Raw genomic sequence first — 21509 nt, forward strand, 5'->3', positions numbered from 1 at the left:
TTGCTTTTGCTTCCCGTTGCACACTTAGAACAAAGGTTCAGAGGTTGCCCTGGGATTGATGCCAGGCCAGACTGCCAGAGGGAAGCTGCACTGCTGCTTGCCAGGGCAATGCTACTTGCTGCTGCCCAAGCTCCCTGCCACTGTCCTGCCACGCTGCTGGCACCATCCCTGTCCCTCTGCATGAAAATATTCCTCGGTCAGCTCTTCAACAAACCCAGCAGGCAGCACTAGATGGTCCCCACCGCTGCTGTGACATTTCCTGTGCTCAGCTGGAGCCCTGCAGCCTGGCACAACGTCTCTGCAGCCCCGGCACGTGGCTCAGGGGACAGCCGGGGAGGCTGGTGGCAGCGGCAGCATGGCGTTGGGGGAGCTGGAAGTGCCTGGCCCCCCACCCCGGGCTCCTGCCAAACATCTGCAGTAGGCGGGAGCTGGCTCCCACCCGGCTCTGGTGGAAAAACAACTGAGCAGGAAGGTTCGTGCGAGGGTCAGCCTGCCCTGCACAGCTGCTTTTTGAGGAGGGGGACCCCAATCCTGCAGGGTGGGGCAGCACAGTCTTGATGGAGCTCCTGGCCCCCTTGGCTCTCCCATGCAGCCTCCAGCAGGGCATGGCACAGCACGTTGGGGACACTGGGTGACATGCCTGGGATGCCGTGGAAGCTCACTGGCAGAAAGGGAGTTTATCGGCTGTGTCTCATTAGCTCCCTCCCCATTCCCAACCTCCACCAAGGCTGATTTGGCACTGGGACCCAAGGAGACAGGACTTGGATAAACAGGTCCCTTGTTTTTATTTTGGTTTCAGGAAAACTGAGTTCAGGAGTGACTCAGACTTTCACTGCTCGTGGCAGGGATCAAGGACACGTGGTAGAGACACAACCACGCTGTGCCACACACCACTGTAGCTAGATGTGGGTGGCTGTTCCTGTGGTGGGAAACAGTGGGGCAGGGAGCAGCTCTGAGCAGCTCTGCAGGTCAGTCCCAGCTCTGTCACAGGAGGTGGCTCAAGCCCTGGTCATGGTCAGAAGTGTGAGCTGTGCTGGGGAGCACAGCACTGCTCTTTGTTGGCTGCAGGGTGCAAAGATGTGCAGGCCAGGAGCTGCAGCCTCATGGCCTCAAATCTCCCTGGAGCCTGGGAAGTAGGTGGGGAGGGTCAAACCCCAGATATTGTTTCCTACAGGTTTTGGCAAGGAGCCATCTCGTTCCACTCACAGCCATATCTGTGAGAGTCGACTGGAGCACCCCTGTGGCTGGCCTGGCTCTTGGCATGTTGTGATGGGATCTGTGCAGCCCCCAGGCAGTGGCTGAGCATCCTGAGGGTTTGCCTGGACCTGGGTGAGCAGCCCACACTGCTTGGGGTCCAGGCAGGGCAGGGCTAAGCCATTCCCCCAGCAGCAGTTCAGGTTTGAGCTTTGGGAAATGCTGCCAGTGACAGAGAGACCCACAGCCCCCCTGCTCCGTGGCTCCTCTGTGTGCCTGGGAGATGTACCCAACCCCCAGCCCTCCCACGCCAGCTGAGGCTGCAGTTGGAGCCTCACAGCATCAGCCTTTCCCAGGACACGGTGTTCTTTCTGGTGAAGAACACGGACTGGGAGATTGCTCCCAGCTTTCTCTTAACCCATGGAAACACTTCCCTTCCTTGATGGTGTCTCCAGCAGCTGGCTCAGTGACAGCATCGTGGAAGGGCTGACCCTGCTTTCTAGTAAAGCCAAACCTCATGCTGGCACTCATGGTCCCCTCGAGGCTCACCCACTGCCACCCCATACTGTCCTCCACCCCAGGGCAGCCTGCCCCGAAAACCACAACTCCCCCAGTTCCTCTCTAGCCAGTTAATCCTCCCATTGAATAATTTTGTTGGGGGATTTCAGGGAATTTACACCTCACCACGGATATTTTCCTTGGAGACAGCCCAGGGTAAATGTTTCCATTCCTTGGCTAAGCAAACAGGACCCTGGAAACTCCTGCCCCTGGGGACACCAAGGGCTAAGGGACAGCAGTGCCCTGCCCTTGACCCCAGCAGGGTCACCATGGAGCCACAGCCCATGAGCTGCAGAACAGCCCCTGGCAGGAGGGATCCTCCTCCAGAGCTGCCTCCAGCAGCACCTTCATTTACCGGGCACAAAGGAGAGGAGCGGGATCAACCTTCCTCAGCCCAGCCCGAGCAGCCATTGGGGCGGCACCCACCGAACCCAGCCCGGCCTCCCCGAGGCTGCTGCCGGGGGGGTTTGGTCCCTGCTTCTCGGGTGCCAACACCCCACTTGGGGGGGTAAATGTCACCCTGGCTGGGTGGCCTGCACACGATGGGGCACCTCTCCCCTGCGACACCTCTGCCCCCGTCCCCTCTCCCACCCTGGCCCCTCTCCACCTCTCCCCCTCCCCCGATATCTCTCCCCACACCTTGCGGGTTTAATCCAGGGTCGGGTAACACGTTGCACAAACCCTTGGCACATGCCGCTGCCCCGTGTCCCCATGGGTGCCCTGGGTCCCCGCCAGGCCGTGGTGCCACCCCCGGGCGGTGTCCGTCCGTGCGTCCGTGTGTCCGTCCCAGAGCCCACACGGTTAACGCGGCCCGGGCCCGGCCCCCCCCGGCCATTGGCTCTCCCACCGCAGCCCCGCAGCTATTTCTTGGCCGCCGGGCCCGGAGGTGACAGCAGGCGACAGCGGCGCTCGCCCTGCCCGCTCGCTCCGGGCTCTCGGGGGGTGCCGGCACCCCGCCCCCCGCGCCCCGCCATGGGGGGCTGCCCCCGCAGCGGCTGGGTTCTGCCCCTTGTCTTGGCTGGGCTCGTCCAGCTGGGGCGAAGTGAGGAGTTGGAGAAGGTAAGAGGAGGGGGACACCCCCGCGGGGTTTTCAGGGGGGTCTGGGGGCTGTGTGACACCCTGGGGACAGCCTGTTCCCAAGGCTCTCTGCAGGACTCCCCGGGGCAGGGGTGCGGCACGGTGGGCCCGTGACCCCCCTCCTTCCCCCGACAAGGCCGGCGCCTGGATCACGGGGGGATTCTCTGAGTTTGTTCTTGCCAAGGGCCAAGAATCGCTATCCTGGAGTTGGGGACAGGGGGGTACAGAGCCATGTGCTCCCCAAGGGACTTCCCTAGGGGCAGAGCACGGGCCTTTTTTCCACGCAATGTCCGGGAGGGTTCCCCCATGTTTGCAAGGTGTGGAACGCACCGTGTCCCCACAGCCCAGCGGCAGGGACACTGTCACCCCCTAGCCAGGCTCCCCACCTTGCCACCGGGACCCCACAGTCCCACGGAGCCTTCACTCCTCGAGCGCAGCCCCTGCGACTTCACCTCTTGCCAGCTCCCAAAATAACCTCTCGGTGGCACTTGGCTGAGCCTGGGTACCCTGGTGGGGGCAGAAGGTGGGCTCCTCTGGGTTAACCCTTGTGGCCCCGGATGCTCCAGCCCGACCCTTCCCGGGCCGTTCCCCATCCCACCCGGCAGCCCCTGCACTGCCCCTGTCCCCCAGCGCTTCCAGAGCTGGTGGGTCCTGCTCACTTGCCCGTGCCTCGGGATTCGGGTGCTGGCCTCCCTTTGAGCTCCGGCTGTTTTGCAGCCCCTCGCCTTCCTGCAGCTCCCTGTTGGGTAAACATTCCCCCAGCTGCGGCCAGACCCATGTGCATCCGCATGCCCCAGTCAGCCTGTCCCACCAGCGCGACCTTGGCATGCCGGAGCCAGGCTGCTGCCAGCGGCGTTACGGGCAGGGGACACAACGCTGGCAGCCGTCCCCGCAGCCAGCAGCAGGGCTGGCCCCTCGCTCTGCTGGCCGTGGGGATGGGGAGCGGGGTGGCCGGCAGCCCCCAGCCTGCTCCCACGGGATGCTCCTCGCCCCGCAGGTGGATTGCTACCCGTCGGTGAATGGCACCATCTACAGCTACAGGGCTGTGTCCCTCGATGGGGACGAGTACATCCCCTTTGAGAGGTACAAGGGGAAGACAGTGCTCTTCGTCAACGTAGCCACATACTGAGGCTTGACCCACCAGTATGTTGGTAAGGGTCCTGGGGGCACGGGCACCTTGGGGTACGGGCAGGGCCCAGAAGTGCAGCCTTTGGCATGTCCCCGTGGACCATTCTGTTTCAGGGAGCTGGGGAAAGGGTTAACGCCTGCTCCCCAGGGCCCAGCCTGACTGGAATGGTCCCAGGGATAGAGTGCAGGTGTGGAGGTGTGCCCGGTCCTCTGCTAACCCACTTCTGGCTCTCCTTGCATGCAGAACTGAATGCACTACAAGATGAGCTGAGAAGCCAGGATGTCGTGATCCTTGGCTTCCCCTGCAACCAGTTTGGGAAGCAGGAACCTGGCCAGAACTCAGAGATCCTCCCTGCGCTGAAGTGAGTACTGTGGTGGGGGTTGTGGGACACCTCCCTCCCCCAGCTCTGCTGGGGTCCCAGCCAGGCAGTGGGAGCATGGGCTGCAGCTACTGCAGCTGTGGCCCCCAAACAAGGGGTTTGGGATCTGTCACCACCCCTGTGGAAGCACCCAGAGCTGTCCACTGCACAACATCCCGTTCCCCTGTCTTGTAGGCATGTCCGGCCAGGAGGTGGCTTTGTTCCCAACTTCCAGCTGTTCAAGAAAGGGGACGTGAACGGGGCCAATGAGCAGAAGATCTTCACCTTCCTGAAGGTGGGTGCTATGGCAAGGGGAGATGAGTGGGACATACCCAGCTTGCTTTTTGGAGGGGCAAGGCAGTGATGCACTGTCTCCCCCTTGCAGAACGCCTGTCCCCCGGTGGCGGAGGAGTTTGGGAACCCCAACAAGCTCTTCTGGGAGCCTCTGCGGAACCATGACATCAAGTGGAACTTTGAGAAGTTCCTGGTGAGCCCCGAGGGCGTGCCCGTCATGCGCTGGTACCATCGCACCAACATCGCTGCCGTGAAGAATCACGTCACCACCTTCCTGAGGCTGCGGCAGCAGAACCAAAATTAACAGCAGGACCAGCAGCACCTTGGGCCGCTGGCTTAAGGCCAGCATCTTCCCATTCCACTCCCTCCCCAGATGTTCCCCAGCAGCAGAAATCACGCTCTGTCCCCTCCATTGCTCCCGTCTCTGGCACCCCCCAAGTCAGGATGCTGGGCTGGGCAACCTTGTGGCAGAGACCTCAGCGATGGCAGTGGGATACTTCCAATACCCCTGTCCCACCTCCACCCCTGGTGGTGACATCTCCTGGCCTCCAGCTTGCTCCCTCCTCTCCACCATCCCAGGCAGTGGGAGGATGCAGGGGCTGGCTGTCCCTGGAGCAGGAGACCACATCTCCATGAAGGCTCAGCCCGAAAGCCCCTGGTTGGGGCGGGCTTGGCCTGACCGTGCCGAGCACGGAGTAGCTCTTCAGTGCATTCAGGCTGCCCGTGGTCCTGGCACACAGATGTGCTGCTCTCCTGGTCAGGGGTAGCCAGCCCCTCACCACCCACCACAGACACACCAAATAAAGGCTCTGCAAATGTGAAGCCTCACTTGTTGGCCAGGGGTAGGAAGGGTAGAGTGGGGGGCACAGTGGCCAGCCTGGGGGGAGCAGTGCCTGACAGGAGAAACTCAATTTTTTCCACAGTAACTGCAAACATGGACTTATCATCACAGCCCAGCATTTGAAGACAGGATGGGGTGTGAGTCCAGGTGGGCAAAAGGGGATGGGACAGCCCCCAGTGATGAGCATACTGGAACCCTGTGCTTCCTGCTGTCATATCTGTGACAGCCATGCTTACAGAAACTGGGTTGTGTTTGTTTTTTCCCCTCCAGACCTATTTCGTGAAGCAAGACTTGCTATGTGCAATGTCAAAAACTGTCCCTAAGGCCACTGCTGCATGGAAAGGCAGAGGGGGCAGCAGGGGCTTCCCTGCTCTGGCAGAGGTGGGGACAGAAGAGGGGAGGGTGAGGGGTTGAGCTCAGCACACAGAGGGAGGTGGGGTCATGCACTTGGGCCAACAGATCCTGGGCTGCCCAAGCAAGGGTTGGGGTCCCCTTGCACTCTGTCTCTATGGCTATACCCAAGCACATGGGGACCAACAGCCCTGCTATCCCTCCCTCTCCCCATCCCCATGCAGAGGCTGCCCCACAGGAAGCAGCTTTTAGGACAAAACCAGAGAGACTCAGCCACACTTCAGTCCTTAAATAAATACAAAGACACCAACCACCCTCAGGCTGGGCCATGGCTGCGGCCAGCACCTGCCTGCGAGTGTGGGGTCTCCCACCACTGGGAGAGTCCCCGCTGTTCCCCGCTCCTCCAGGGGCTCTGGATTGGGACAGCTCCTGGGAAACACCGGCTCCTCTTCCCTGAAGACCTGGCTCAGGTCTACAGTGATGCCATGCCAGGCCTGGCTTCTCGTGGGGAAGGGGATGGCCGTAGGGGACTGACCCCATGCTGGCTGCCACCACGATGGCACCTTTAGTCCCTCCTTCATGGTTTCTCTGGGGGAAGGCGCTGCTGAGCCCCCACGTGCAGCACACGTCCTTGCACAGGCATCGGCAGCCGGAGCAGCTCCTGGACACACACACACGGGCACACACACACACCCTACTTCTCTTCCACTGGTGTCGGAGCGTGGCCGGTCCTTGGCATTAGGGCAATCCGGGACCTGCCTGTTCTGAGACACAAGAGAGGGGTGGCACAGGGTAAGCATGGTTCTTCATTCTCACACATGGCCCACAGAAGGGATGCCAGCCATGGCAAGGTTGTTATCCCTGAGCACCGACTGCCATTAACTCCACGAGCTGTTTGGGCTCAGCCTGACTTTAGGTGCTGTGAGGATGCTGGCAGGGATGCAGCAGGGACCAACCCCATGGCAAAATCATCCCCTCAGCTGATGAGAGGTGGGGGCTAAGGGAAAACGGCCACTGCCTGAAAGTTGTGTCCCCATCCCTCCCCCATGTGCCCCAAGTCTCAGGGTGAAGGACGGGCACCCCTGTCAGGGAGGGTCTGAGCCTTACCCAAGTCCTTGGGGACTGGTTTCACCCCAGCCACTGCCTGGGTGTTCTGGCTGTGAGCCATGGCACAGGGCGGGCGCCAGGGGTACTCGGACTGCAGGAGGGAGAACAGAGACAGGGAATTACCTGGGATGTGAATCATGAGGCTGCACTCTGACTGATTGATAGTATGAGGAGGAGAAGGAAGGGGAGGAAAGGGAATGAGCAGTCACATGCCAGTAGGACACAAGTGCTCAGCTCCCTGCTCTGGGACTCAGTGGACTTGGAGGGCAGTGAGTCCCAGACCCACCCACATGTCACCCTCTGCTCCCCCTCCTGCTGGCACAGGCAGAGTCTCACCGGGGGGAAATGGTGGAAGTTCTGTCCTTGAGTGTGCTCGCCCGGCATGGCTGGCGGGTATCGGATCTGCTGCCACTCGTCGTAGCCGTGGTACACGGGGTGAGCCATGGGGGGACTGTACTGGTACTGGTACATGGGGCAGGCTGGGCCCAGCGGCCCCGGCCCTGGCTCAGGGTGCAGCCTCTCCCCAGAAGCCTGCAATGAACCAGGACAGATGCTGGGGAGATCCCAATGGCAGCCCACCACCATCCCTACCACCACTCATTACCTGCAGCATCCAGCCCCTCTGCCCAAGGAGGGCTTCCTCCCATCCCTACCTGCTTATGTTGTTTCAGCAGCTTCTTCAGCTTCTCCTTCTCCTCCTTCTCCCTCTGGCAGTCATCCTTGGAGGCTCGCAGCTGAGGGGAAGAGGGATTAGTGCAGAGCCCACCCTGCCACCCCCATCTTCATGGGTTAGGGTTGCTGAGGGAATGCCTGCACCAGTCTCCCCCCATCAGATCCGCATGAGTGGTGCAGAAAGAGGAGATGAATGAAAGGAGATGCTCTGGCAGTGACAAGCAGCAGAAAAAACACCCCTCTGGCCTTCCTGTTCTCCTTCAGCCCCTACTCTCAGGTATGTACAGGGACTGTGACATGGGGCGAGCATTTCCAAGACACATGGGGTTGACATGGGGCTCCCAGAGAGCTGCCAGTAGCACCCAGCGCTGCTCACCTGGTTGTTGGAGAGGACCAACTGCTTCTGCAGCTTTTCCAGCTGCTGCTTCAGCTCTTCCTTCTCCTCATTCATCCTCTCCCTGTCACTCCGTTCCCGCTGGAAATCTTCCTCGAAAATTTTCACCTGGCAGGAAGGAAGAATGTGGGTGCACCTGGCTGAGCAGACACCTCCCCTAAGCAACCCCACACTGTGCTGCCACTCTTGAGTCCACCAGCCACTTCAAGCCCCAGGCATATGGGCTGGCTCGATGGCCCATGGCTGTGGCCCCTCCAGATGAATGCCTGGAGGGTGCTGAGTTGGGTTCCTAACCCCCACCACCCCAGCACTGACACCTGCCCAGCTGCTGGGCTGCTGCTGGCACACAGGGCTCTTTGCTTTGGAGATTCAGGACATGTATTTCCTTGCCTGTGCCCAGGGGCTCCGTGTTCTGCCCTACCTGCTGCTTGAGTAGCTCATTCTGGGTCAGCAGCTCTTGCTGTGGCAGCTTCCCTGCCGGCTCCATGGCAAAGATGGGTGGTGAAGAGGCTTGGACGTTCAGGGCCTCTTCTAGTGCCTACAGAGGAAGAGCAGGGGGCAGGGTCAGAGCAATTTCGGGGCCCATGATGTCACTAGAGGGCCCCAGGCAAATGCCCAGCACAGGAAGTGGGTGTAACTGGGTAGGGGCAAGAGGGACAACAGGCCCTCCTTGAACCCCTCTTTCCTTGGAGCCCAGAGGGATGTGGTAGGCCTCATAGAAGTGGGCCTGACACAAGTCTCTGCCTGGGCAAGAGTGGGTTATCAGGGTCAGTTTTGGATTTGAGAGAGGTGAAGAGACTGGGGAGCATTAAAGACATTTTGCAGTGAGGGGTTGTGCCCTGGCCCCCACCTTGTTCAGCCTCTGGATCTCCTTTTCCTGGTATTCCCGCTGCCTGGTGACCGGAGCCAGCTGCTCCTGCAGGAACCGCATCCTCTGCTGCAGGTCCCTCACCTCCATGGCCAGCCTCTCCTTCTCTGCCTGCAGGACCCAGGGTGGGGAGAGATCAGCCAGGGCAGGGCTACAGGGCTGGCAGCTCCCTGTCACCCCTCCCAAGGGACTCGCCTCCTCTGTTTCTATCCGGGACTTGGCCAGGAGCAGCTTGCGGTCAAAATCGCGTTGCTTTTGCTCCCGCTCTGACTCCAGCTCGGTCACTGCCCTGCGGGCCTCAGCCAGCTCCTGGTGTAGGTCCGTGACCTGCCAGGAGGGAGTGGGAGTGTTGGCCTGGAAGGACCCACACTGGGAGAAAGGAGGCACAGGCAGCCCCCAAACCTTCCTACACCATCTCCTCTGAGTGCCCACAGCCAGCACCCAGCAGGAATGTGTCCCCAAGCACCCAGCCCTACCTTCTGCTCGTACTTCTGCTTCATGGAGCGGAAATGCTGATCCCATTGTTTATTCACCTCCAGCAGCTGCAGGGAGAGAGGGATGGCTGAACAGGAGCCCAAAGCCTGCTATGAACCAGCTGTGGTGGTCCCCAGCCAACTCCTGTCATGAAAGCACTTCAGGGACCAGCTGGATGGAGATCCCAGCTCCAGCAGTGCTTCCCTGCAGCTCTGAAGCCCTGCCCCAGTCTCTCGGTGCCATCCCAGCCCTGTGCCCCCTCTGCCCACTCCCCGCCTCCTTAGTGGTGCCTCCCTCCCAGCCTGGTCCTCACCTCCCTGCGCTGGTGCTCCAGGATCTTCACCTTCTTTTCCTTGGCTTCCAGCTCTTCTCTGCCCGGCGCCTTCTCCACCATGGCCCCGCTCTGCTGGACGCGCACGGGGGGGACCCTCAGGGCTTTTGTGGAGGCTGTGCCCAAGGCCGGCTAAACTTGAGCCAGTTCCCCTCCCACTGCCTCCCCCATCCCCCTGAGACTCTGAGTAGTCCTGCTGGTCATACTGGGACAAACTGGGGGCTCGATTAAAATGAGGCCATCTTTGCTGATGTGTCAGCAGGCTCCCTGCCTCCTTCCCAGCCCTCTCCAAGGAGATGCTGCCTCCTCACCTGTTCGGCAGCTTCCCTCTTCCCACTGTCCTGGCTGCTCAGTGTCACCATCCTCCGGAGCTCCTGGTTCTCACACCTGTGGGCAGAAGAGATGGGTCAGCAGGAAGAAGCTTCCGGAGCAGCCCTGTCCCCATCCACACAGCCCACCCTCACCTGAGCTTCTCCAGAGCCTGGTTTCTCTGCTCCAGGTCATGCTCCAGCTTGGTGCGCAGCTCCTTGTTCTCACTGTGCAGTGTCTCACACAGCGTCTGGAGGGTGAACACTGGCAGTGTGAGGACCACGGCCAGCCCTCGGCCACCCACACCTCCCACCAAGCCACGCTAAGGAGGTGGGTGTCCACCTCAGGATGGGCAGGAGGGGTTTGGTGGGAAAAAACAGAAGGGGGAATATCTCCATGAAGTGCCAGCCCTCGCTCACCTGCAGGAACGACGTTCTCTGCTCGTTCTTGTGCACCTTGGAGGCCAAGCGCTTGAGCTCGGAGGCCATGTAGCCCATGCGCACAAAGACCTGGTCCTTGCTGGCCTCCTTGGCACAGCCACTCAGCGTGTTCTCCAGCTGCTGCAGCTGGGGCAGCAGGTTGGCATCCTCGGTCGGCGGCTGCTCCAAGTCCTGGGAATGGGATCAAGTGTGGTCAGACCAGTCAAAGGGGCATTGTAAAGCTCCTCTTGGGGCAGATCAACTTCACGTCCCATCCATGGCTGTGGTTGGGCGCTGGGCCAGCACCAAGACACTCTGCAGCACCTCTCAGTATGATGAAAAACTGTGTCAGCTTTGTAAAGATCTGATTCCCAGCTGCTGGATATGGCACACTGAGTCCCCAGGTGGAGGAGGACATGGCAGCAGCTCATGGATTCCCTGTGGCCCTTGGCAGTCTGAGCAGAAAACACTCTCAAATTGCTGACAGCAATGCAGGCATCTTCACCCTTGGTCTCATCTCCACCTGAGCTCTTCCCATCTGCACGGAGACTAAAAACCCCAGCTCCTGAGACTGTCCTCTCTACATAAACCCTGGTCTGTGCTGGAAAGGGTGGTGGTCTTACCCCAACTCCCATGTTCTCCTTCCACCTGTCCTACTTCTGTGCTCCCTGCTGCTGTGGCATGCCAGGCACCAGGAACCCGAGCCCTTTGGCAGGTGACAGCCAAGTGGGTGATGCATGGGATTTAAACAGTGGCTGGGAAAGCCCAGGTCAGGACACACCCACCAGTGTCAGGGTGTACCCTGCCCATGGGGAGTGTCCCCAGGAGGTTTATGCTCCTCTGGTGTGGTTGGTTAACTCCTCCATAGCCTAGGAGGTGCGGCTGGCACAGCAGCTGGCACACATGGCACTGCTGGGAGGAGCTGGGGATGTGCTGGCACACCTACACGTGCTCTGCTCCCAGCCCTGCTGACTCACCTGCTGCCTGTAAGAATGTCCCAGATTGCACCACAGGGCAGCCCAGTGTGTCCCCAGCACCCTGACCCCGGAGTTAACAGCCCCAAACCTGCTGTGGGAACGTGTGTGTGGGGCACAAAACAGGCAGCTCCTCCCACCTGTGTCTGCCGGCAAGGGAGGCAGTGAGGACCCAAGCTGGGACAACCCACATGTAAGCACAGGACTTGGAACCAGCTCAGGAACCAGCAGCTGGTGGCCAAGCAGACCCCATTCCATTCTCCACCACCTCACAGCTGCACCCCAGGTGCATCCAGGAAGACTCAACCCCTCCACGAGCCTCTCTGGCCAATGTGAACAAGGATGTGCAACGAGAGCATGTCCTCTTACTGGTACCATGTGGTGCCAGCTGATGATCATTCCCCTTGGGCTCCCCATTCCTTTTACCCCTCCATTCCATCACACAAAAAACCAGAGCAGGACAGGCTGGGGCAATGACAATTCAGGTGGCAGCAAATGGAGCACACAGAGGTGTTTTGGCTAGGGCAGACCCTGTCAGCAATTAAAGGGCTTGGAGACCTGGTCATTCCACCCAGTGTGGGCACCAGCTGAATATCAGAGCATCACTGACAGCTACTTGGGTTGTCACAGCTCTTCCTGTCACTGTCATGTGGCATCTCCAGACATTGGTGTCCCCATCTGGCTGGGGCTGCTTCACTGGCCCCTCGCACAGGCCCAGCCAGGCCAGATATGTTTGGGGGAGGACCCTTGCCTAGTTTATCCCTCCTCTGTGGTTTGCCCAAGAGTTGCCTTGACATGGGTCAGCCAGCCCTGCTGGGGCCTGCCCGGGCACAGAACTGCAGCCCTGCACACCCTCAAACCCCTGACACTGCTCAACTCCCCAGCCACCAAGACCAAATCCTGCAGGCACCACGGCCACTCACCACTCTCCTGCTCTCCTGGGGAAACCCCTGCGCTTCGATGGCAACGACCTCAAACTCTGAGGAGGATCCCTGCAAGGGGAGGCAGCCAGGTCAGAGCTCCCCAGGGAACGGCACCCCAAGATGCCCACCACACAAAGAGAGGGACCACCAGGAGTACAGCAGAAGAGCTGCCCCCTTCTTTAGGTCCATCCTTGTTTCTAGATGCCAAAGCCTGCCTCCTTTTGCTTTAACTAGATGGACAGTGCCTCCCTCTCAGCCATGCCAACATCTACACTCAGCAGACTCACGCTCGGAGGTGATTTCCGTGCTTCCACGTCTGGCTGGGCACTGCCCGGGGCTGCCCGTGCAAAGCTGGGATCAGGGCCGACGGCTGCGGAGAGGGGAGAGGACACAGCCATGAGCCTTTTGGAGAGCAGGGCCTCTCTCAGACCCCTGCAAGGACAGGCACTGATGGAGGATCTCTACCCCATCTATGGGGATGGGACAGAAACCTCCATTTACAAGGGAGGATGGCAGTGGTTTGATACATTCCAGAGATGACACAGCTGCAAGGGACCTTCATTAAAGTCTCTTGCACAGCCTTTCCCTTCCCCCCAGCTCAGGATTCTGAGCCATCAGGTTATTCCTCTCCCATGAGCCTCACATCTCCTACCTCCGGTTTCCACCAACTCCTCCAAGGAAGGTGATCCAATCAACATTTTGTTGTCCTTCACAAGATCCTCTGCCTTCTGCCGCAGCTTGGATGCCTCCACATGGGACTCCTCCAGAAGCTCTCCTGTGGTGGGCAACAGATGGATGGTCAGCCTCCTTCCCCAAGGGCCTGTCCTGCAGTAGCCCCATCCACCAGCACCAAAAACCCTGTCTGGCTGGAGCAATGCCCAGAATAGTCCTTCTTCATCTGGAAACAACTATTCTGGGATAAATCCAATGGCAAAGCTGGATCAGCGGCTCACTGGTTTCAGAAATCCTCATGCTGACACATTAGAGGACTGGTTTCAGGAGGCAGAAGGCACCACTGTGGCTCTCAGAGGGTCTCCTCTGGGAAGCAGAGGAGACAAATTTAAGCCTGAGTGGTGGACTTACAGGTCCAAGCTCCCCACTTTGGGGTCTGGCATGAACAATGCAATCCTCCCCCGATGAGGGGGGGCTGCTGTCACACCAGTGAGTCCCTGTCCCAGGTAAGAGCATGGTGACACAACAGGAATCACGAGGCAGGTGGAAATTCGGCTGCAGAAGCAGGACTCAAAGGAGGAAGCTGGCTCATGAGACAGAAAGCAAAACTGGGGGTGTGAGCGGGGGAAGGCTGACAAGAAGAAAGAGGGTGGCACAACTCAGCTGGAACATTTCAACACTGGCATGTTCCTGCTGCTGCAGGGAGCACTCAACATCAGGTTCCTTGAGAAACACCTGGGAAAAGCCCTTGGCCCAACAGGGCTTGCAGGAAGTGGAGATTTTTACCAAAAGCAGAACAGATTCCAGAACCTACAAACTCCAAGGTGCCGTCCTTGCTCCAGCACTTGTTTTCTCTTCCCAGCCATTTATTCTACCATAAAGCACCCCAGAAGTTCAGCAAAATTCTTGCTCCCTCTGCACTGCCATGTGAAAAAGCTCAGACATCCTGCTCAACCTGCCAGGACAGGGAGAGCTTTGCTGCTGCCCCAGTACCAAGATCCCCAGCTTCTACCAGCACCCTTCCTCAGCCAAGCAACAAACACAGGCTGGGCTGCCCCAAAGGCAAATCCCATCCCCCTGGCAGGCAGCAGTTACCGATAGACTTGATCCCTTGCATCTTCTCCTTCAGCCGGGCGTTCTCCTCCACCAGCCGCTCCAAGGCCGTGCATCCATTCTCCTCTGAGCCCCCACCAGGGTCATAGATATGATAGGGTCCTCTCCCTTCCATGCCTGCTGTTCAGTCGCCTACCTCCCAGCCAGGCATCCCTGCAAGGCAATGGAGCACGGTGTCACCTTCCTCTGGCTCCAGGTGGTGCCACAGTCCCCTGCTCCTGACCAGACAGGGGTCTAGGGTGCTGTGCTGGTGCCTCACTGCTCGCCAGCCAGCCAACAAGTGACCCAGGTGAAGGCACTTCCCCCTCCAGCCCTGCTTGGGGCGAACGTGTCGGGGTGACTCACGGCCATGAGAACTGTCACAGGAGGAGGCATCACCAGCAGCCCCACTTGGGGCTGGCTCTCACCCATGAAGGGCACTGGAGTCACAGAGAAGGCTGCAACCCTCTGGAGGGATGGAGCATTCACCCACACCAGAGCACACCTGGGCACTGTCACCAGGGCATCCTGCTCAACATATGGTATTTCTGGGGTGCATAGAGGCTTGTGAGGGGCTGTTTGGGGAGGGGCAGTGTCTGCAACTCCAAAAGCCTTAACCAGCAGCTGGAGGGAAGTTTGGGCTGTATTGGGGGATAAGCCCCAGGAGCCAGGCAGGGACCCACTCTGTCCTCCTGCTCAGCCAGAAAAACTGGCTGCCAGAAGCACAGCTTCCTGAATTGGGCACAGGAAACATCTGGGCAAAGCCCAAGGAGACAAAACACCCGCAAGCAGTATGCTAATTGCTTTTCCAATTCCTTGCACTTTCCAGTAGCCTAAGGCCTCCCCCTTGCTAAAGTCTGCCTGGGGACAGCTGGGCAGGATCCTGGCTCCAGGTCTCACCCATCTCCTGGGGGATAAAGCAGCAGCTGTGAATCACAGTACAACTCATTAGAACTAACCCCCTGATGCCAGCTTGTTCCATGGAGCAGAGCAGCAGCTGAGAAGGTCCTGGTGCCAGCTGAAACTGGGATGCTGCCTGGGGGCACAACAGGAGCACCCCAAAGTGCTCTTCCGCCAGCCAAGACAGCTGGTGAGCAGGAGGGGGCTGAGAGAAGGCATTTAGAAAGGGGAAGGGGGTAGCCTGTACCCGAAACTGCCTCAACCTCAGACTAATGCTTATGCCATGAGCGATGAAGGCTGATCTCCAGTTTGGATAACCTGCCTGCCAGGGAGCGGCAGGGACTTTCCAGATGACAACTGCCACCTGGCAGCATCCACAACTGGAGCAGCAATTAACGCCTGCCTCGGCCACAGGGAATTTGTCCTGGCCTCAGCAGCACACTGCTTTTGGAAGATGCACTGGTGTGTCTCATCATCCTCCTGCTGTGTGGGTGCTGCCAAGCCCCCCATGGGGAGCCAGTGACATTGTCCCAAACAGCTGGAACTGCCCGGCTGTGGTGGTGTGGGGTGAGCTGAGGAGAGGCTGTTCCTGGAGCCCAGAGAAGCTGACAGGAAGCTGTGGAAGAATCAGGGCCATTTCTGAGCTGTGGGTCCCAGCGATGGCAGCACTGTCACAGCCAGTCTTACACAGAGGGCAGGTTTGGATTAGGTATAGGGAGAGATTCTTTACTGTGAGGGAGTGAGGCACCAGAACAGGGTGCCCAGAGCAGCTGTGGATGCCCCATCCCTGGAAGTGACCAAGGCCAGGCTGGATGAGCCCAGCACACAGGCCAGTGGGACCCTCATAGCTGGGAAATGCCATCACCTCTGGCCACATTACCTGCCTGGCTAGCCTGGTGGAGGATGGGGATGGTGTGACAGGCTGGCTGGGGACCCGAGCCTGCTTCTCACTGCTGTCCCGTCACCACATGCTGCTCCAGACCTGGGGCTCTGGGAGGAGCTGGGTTCCAAACCCACCCTACAGTGACCATCTTGTGGGGCATCTGCATCCTGCACTGGGATGAGCCCAGGTGTGTGTAAGGGAAGGTAGGGAGAGGAGGAAGAAGAGGGAAGAGCTGCCCTCTCCTGCGGTACCATCTCCTCATGTGGCTTGGAAGCAGCCTGAAATACCAGTCCTCATTCTCTTAATGCCAGACCCCAAACCTGGAGGTTTTCTGCCTTGTCCCATAGCACACGGGAGGTACTGTCCCCTGTGCACCCCTGCAGGAATCCATCAGTGTCCTGCTGCACTGACCACCCTGCCAAACAGCTCATTCACAGTGATCCCATATTCTCCCAGATGGATGCAGCCACTGCAAACCTCTGATATCCCTATTCTCAAGATTCTATCAAGAACTTTTCTACTCAAGGTCTGTACCCTACCAGGGAGATTGTAGCAAAGGGACCACAGGAGCTGTTTTCAAACAACAGCTGGGGAGAGGAACTGGACTATCTCCAGCTGACGGAAGCACGGACCAGCCACAAATTCACCAGCAAACAATAGCCAGCAAGAGGGAGGGGTTTCCACAGCATTCCAGGCCATCACTGGGGACAGGGTGGGTTTTCCTGGAGTGGAGGCACAGTCCAGTTTCTGCAAGGAGCCGCTGGAACACAGAGGTCACCCTGGGGAACAGAGACCAAGTCACTGATCCCAGTCTTGGTTTGTTGTGGTTTTTTTTTCCTTAAGAGTTCTGACAGGTGAGATTTACAGTGAAAAAGTCTCATTTCAATAAAAACACGAGGGGAGGAGAGAGGGGACCATACACCAGCACCTAACAGTGGTTAGATACACAAAGAAAACATGGACTACCACAAACGCCAGCAGAAACCACCAAACCACCAGAAAACACTTCCCTCTTTCCAGTCAACAGTTCCTAAAGTGATCTGACAGCATTTCACAGCCCTGAGGACCAGGCTCAGACTGTGGCTGCCTGGCTGCAGCTCACTGGCTCCATGCCCAGCCGCTGTCAGGGATTGCCAGATGGGTACCTGTGGGCGTTGCTGGTTCCATGTGGGACACCAAGACCTTTAGGTAGCAAATTTTTATGGCAACTCAGCAAAAGCAGAGAATGAGAGTGTGAGTGGGCAGAGGAGGCTCACGGGCAAAGATGAAAGCAGAGTGGTGTTTAAATAGCTGTGCTGTGGCTTGGGAGTGAGCTGGAGCTGTCACTGCTGTCACCCCGAACAACACGCAGCACTGCCACAGCCATCACTGTACCAGCCATGCAGAAGTGGCAGAAGGATGTGATTCCTACTTTAAAATTACTGAATGCTGAAGATACCCAGGCTTAGCCTGTGAAGCTGTGCAGGAGGGGGCTGGCACTGCTGGGGGTTTGCTCTTGTCAGTGACCCCAGGGTGGGGAGCAGCCTCCCAGAGTTGCAGGCTTGGCAGCTCTTCAGTTCCCACCCTAAGGAGAAGGGGGTTTTCCTTACTCCAGTGTACAACATTCACAGGAAGCCTCCTCCGCACCAGGATCACAGGAGGTGAAAGCAAATCCCTGCAGGCTGCCAGCATAATTTTCCCATGACTAGGGCTGCTGGGTCCCCGGATGCCTCCTCAGAGGGAAAGCAAAAGCCACTCAGACACCATGGAATGATTTTTGTTTGTTTGTTTGTTTGTTTGATCATTTTACTGGAAAACACTGTAGCCCCCAGACTGGTTTTCTTCTACAGGGTTCCAGTAGTTTCCCAGACAGGGGACAACAATTCCTGGACTGCTGGACTGGTCTCATTTGCAGGAAAGCAAAAGTAGAGATGGCCTTAGGAGGCAGCAATAATGAGATGTTTTGGGCACTGCAGTCCAATGTGCTGGAAGTAATAAAAGAAGAGGAAAGCAGGCATTGCAAGGCTCAGATCTCAAAGGGAAAGGTCTGAACCTCCACTTGCATTGTGTTCCTTTCCAGCCAGTTTAGCCACAATAAGGAGGTGGGAAAGGCAAGGGCCCTACCCAAAACACAGCAGGTATTAAAGATGTCCCCCAGCAAGAAAGCCCACCCTTGCCTGAAAAACCCACCTCCTGAAGAGGCTTCACAAAACAACCTAATTCTGACAAGGCTGCTCACAAAGAAAATAAAGCATTTCCCTGGGTGTGTTTACAAACACAGGTAACCATGCACAGCTGCAGAGCTTCTCGGGATGGGCCCAAGCTTCAGTGTAGGCAGGACAAGCAGCCAGCCATGGTGGTGATGTTCTAGTGGCAGCATGGGGGTTAGATTTATGCAAGACCCCATCTTCTGCTGCAAAGACATCTGGCTCATCCTTCCTGCTCCACTTCTCCCTGCAGAGCTCAGCAGCATCATGGCTGCTTGTCACAGCACTCCAAAGCAGAACAAGGCACAGCCACCCCTTCTAGCCTTTTTCTTGCTTCCAGGCTACTCCTGTCCAACTTGGTGTGCTTCAGCTGGCAACAACCAAGCCGGCAGCAGACAGTGGCACCACAAAGCTACACCAGCAAAGCGCCACCCAAAGTGTAATAACTGCTGCTTCAAAACAAAATCTGCAATGCCACAAGAGTAGACGGTTCGGTTTCCTCCACCCAAGAGAGTTTTGTACCAGCTGCCACAGCCCTGTGCTAACTAGGTCTGCCTGGCGTAGGTCGGGCCGAAAGGGCGTCGTGGGATTTCTTGCAGAACCAGGAACGATGCCAAAGGCAGCAAAGAGGCTCTCCTGTTTTCTTCTTGCTTACTTCACCTCACCATAGAGACAGCTCTCAAGGACGTGCCTGGTTGGAGCCTTCCTGTCTCCACAACTCATCCCAGTGCCCAAAGTCCGGTCTCCGGAACGCTTCATCTGACAGCGCTCTCCATGAAATGTGCACTCCAAAAGAGCTTGTGGCAGCAGAACAGCTCCCATTCCCCCAGGTGGTGGGAATAACCCAGCCAAGTGATGGGGGTAACCAGGTCAAGGGGAAAGGCTGCATTTGACTTCTTGATACAGGGGCCAACCTGTGTGCCAGGGACACGGGAACAAGATAGCCACATTTCTGAGAGGATGCAGATCCCCGTGAGACCCATCCGGAGCTATTCTCACCAAAAGCAGCAGTGACAGGCAGCATCCTTTCTATTTTTTTTCTCTCTGCCCTCCATGAGGGTCTTAGCATGGAATTGAGGGAGGGAAAAGGGGCAGACAAGCTGTACCTCCCTCCCAAAAGAGAAGGATGCTGCCATCCCTGCTCCAGTTATTCCAGCCTTTGGATCAGCATCCGATGCGGACACACACGGCTGGACCAGAAGGAAAAAGTCAAAGAGAAAGGAAAACAGCACGGACAGGAGGGTCCTTGAGGCCACGGCCGCCGCAGCCCCCCAGGAGGGCGCCCACGAACCGGCCCTGCCCGGGGGGATCGCAGAGCAGGGACAGACGGGAGGCAGATGCGTGGGCCCGGGGAAACGCCGCGGTTGTGCAAGGCGGGGCGAGGGAGGAGCGGGGCCGCCCCGGGCATCAGCACCGCCCGGGGGGCTGCGGGACCCCCACCCAACCCCGCCGAGCCTCCTCCTCTGCCCCCGCGCACCGCCGCGAACACAGACACCCAGCCCGGCCCCCGCGGGGGGCGGCGGCAGCCCCCGCCCTGGCTGGGAGAGGGGAAACTGAGGCACCGCACGATTACCGCGACAGCCCGCGACACCGGGCGGCTCCGGGACAAATCCCCGGGGGACGGCGCGGCCCTGGCCCCCTCCGGGGGTCTCACCCCGACCACCCGAGCGGCCCGAGAGCCCGAAAACCGGCCAGATAAGGGCAACGCGCAGCCCCGATCCCGGCAGTTCCCTCCGACCCGGGCCCCTTCGCTGGGGCGGCGCGACCCCGGTGCCCGGTAAGACCCCGGTGCCCCGGGCAGGGCTCCTGTCCGCGAGGGCGGCAGGGCCCCGCAGCGCTCCGAGCTCACCTGCCGTGCGCCCCACGGCGGGGCCGCCGCTAGGATCGGGGTCGGGATCGGGGCCGGGATCGGGGTCGGGGTCTCGGTCCGGGTCCCTCCGCTCCGCCACCAGCACCGGGGCTGGTTCCGCCCCCGGGAAATTCCCAGCCTGACGGACAGGCGGCGCAGCCAATCGGCGCGCGGCGGCGGGTATAAAGGGGAGGGCGGGGAGGTGGCGGGGAAGGTGCCTGTCATGGCGGAGGCACCGTCACTGGGCCTGTGTCCTGTGGGTTCCCCGGGGCTGCACGGAGGTCTCGCCCGGCTTGGTGGGGCGGCATCAGCCGACCTGCGCCTTCTTCCTGCGGGAGGTTGTGCTGGTAGGGGAGCGGCGAGGCCGAGCCCCGCAGCGGCTCCCCCGGCTTGTGCAGACACAAAATGGCGGGGCCGAGGGGGGCTCCTCGCGTCCCCCGGCTGGAGCAGCGGGGGCTGAGGGGAGGCCGTGCTCAAGCTCTCCGGTGGCCTCGGCCCCGGGAAGGAGGAGGGTGGTGCTGCCACCCAGCCGAGGCTGACATTCCTCTGAGGCAGGGAGAATTCCCCAAGGAGCCTCCAAGTTAATGTTAAATGAGGAATTCCACCCTCTAACCGGACCGTGTATTCCAGGGATCCTTCTGCTCTGTGCTGCTGCTGGAATTGTGCCCTGGTGAACAACCGAAATCAGTCAGAGGTGCACCAAGCACAGGGAATGCCTGGACTCACTCAACAGCTACCTGATTTTCTTTCTTCTGTTGGTTTTGCCACAAAGAGAAGGTGGTGGAGTTTTATTAAATATATGTGTAAATAAAAGCAATGAACCAGGAGCAAAGAAATCCCACTGTAAGCAGCTGTGCTGCTCTTTGCCTGTACTCCAGAAATATCCTTTGCTGACAGGATGCCACCCTGCCAGCCTGGCTGGGTTATGAGAGCTCAGCACTGGTGGGACTCTGTTTGTCCTCATGTCTGAAGTCTCAGCTGGGGATGAGACAGCAGGACCCCACACATGCCCAACATCTTCCCTTTTGTTCCCTGAAAGTCTTGTTTTACCCCAATGAGAGGCCCCAGTGCTGCTCTGTAAACCCTCAGAAAACCTGTCTTCAAAGCTAAATGCAGTCCCACAGAACCAGAAAACACCTAGTTTATAAATTAATGCCTCAGCCTGCATGAAACAATGAAATCCTGCTCATTTCTGTGCAGAGCAAAAGAGGTGGTTTGGTTTTGCAGCACCCCAAAAGCTGCCTGCCTTCCCCTTGCTTCATCCTGGGCACTCTTGCACCGAAAAAATCATCGCACTACTCACCAGGCTGCGTCCCGGAGGGGCTGGGGGGAAGTGAGAGCCCTTCAGAGCAGGAGCTCTGTGCCTGCCATCCCCCAATTGCAGGAAGGCTGGCCCAGCTGAGCTTACTTTTAGGCATGGAGAAGGGGAATTCCCCATGATGGAGGTCCCAGACAGCCTCTGTGTGGTTTTGATAGGGAGCCAGGCACCACTTAAAGGGCTCTCCTGTGCCGTTCCTCCCAGAGGCCTGTCGTGTCAGCTATTAGTCAGCAAAAAGGGGAGAGGGGGGGAGCTGTCGTGGAGGCTGTGATTCACTTTTGGACAACAGGAGAGCCTCGTTACATCATTTTCCTTGCCTGGTTTATGGGCAACTTC

At 58.8% G+C, this 21509-nt stretch overlaps 2 protein-coding genes across 7 annotated transcripts; one reads left to right on the forward strand and one right to left on the reverse strand.

Annotated features, from left to right (window-relative positions):
• The first annotated feature begins 2427 nt into the window (after positions 1 to 2427).
• GPX3 (glutathione peroxidase 3) lies at positions 2428 to 5432 on the forward strand. The gene is made up of 5 exons (XM_063413910.1): positions 2428 to 2811; positions 3827 to 3980; positions 4202 to 4319; positions 4512 to 4611; positions 4702 to 5432. Exons 1-5 carry the CDS (start codon positions 2443 to 2445, stop codon positions 4912 to 4914), a joined length of 954 nt encoding a protein of 317 aa, XP_063269980.1. The 5' UTR covers positions 2428 to 2442; the 3' UTR covers positions 4915 to 5432.
• A 644-nt stretch (positions 5433 to 6076) lies between these two features.
• On the reverse strand, positions 6077 to 20052 carry TNIP1 (TNFAIP3 interacting protein 1). 6 transcript variants are annotated; one of them, XM_063413906.1, is made up of 18 exons: positions 19856 to 20011; positions 14041 to 14211; positions 12926 to 13048; positions 12561 to 12643; positions 12274 to 12342; positions 10377 to 10568; positions 10113 to 10207; positions 9960 to 10035; positions 9631 to 9720; positions 9320 to 9385; positions 9039 to 9170; positions 8826 to 8954; positions 8397 to 8513; positions 7958 to 8083; positions 7563 to 7643; positions 7246 to 7440; positions 6910 to 7000; positions 6077 to 6566 (listed from the first exon to the last, which is right to left on the reverse strand). In XM_063413906.1, exons 2-18 carry the CDS (start codon positions 14171 to 14173, stop codon positions 6541 to 6543), a joined length of 1824 nt encoding a protein of 607 aa, XP_063269976.1. In that variant the 5' UTR covers positions 14174 to 14211; positions 19856 to 20011; the 3' UTR covers positions 6077 to 6540. The 6 variants fall into 6 exon arrangements, with proteins under 6 accessions (XP_063269976.1, XP_063269974.1, XP_063269973.1 ...); XM_063413904.1 differs by having other exon boundaries at positions 9631 to 9723; XM_063413903.1 differs by having other exon boundaries at positions 8826 to 8950; positions 9035 to 9170; positions 9631 to 9723.
• Positions 20053 to 21509: the final 1457 nt, after the last annotated feature.

This window comes from Prinia subflava, chromosome 16 (genome assembly GCF_021018805.1).
Source record: "Prinia subflava isolate CZ2003 ecotype Zambia chromosome 16, Cam_Psub_1.2, whole genome shotgun sequence".
Taxonomy (NCBI): domain Eukaryota; kingdom Metazoa; phylum Chordata; class Aves; order Passeriformes; family Cisticolidae; genus Prinia; species Prinia subflava.

Coding starts and splice junctions, on each gene's coding strand:
- TNIP1 (XM_063413904.1), bottom strand. CDS start 14,173: ATGGAAGGGAGAGGACCCTATCATATCTATGACCCTGGTGGGGGCTCA. Junction 12,644..12,925: donor GGAGTTGGTGGAAACCGGAG/GTAGGAGATGTG, acceptor CCCTCTCCGCAG/CCGTCGGCCCTGATCCCAGC. Junction 9,724..9,959: donor AGAGGGAAGCTGCCGAACAG/GTGAGGAGGCAG, acceptor GTGCGCGTCCAG/CAGAGCGGGGCCATGGTGGA.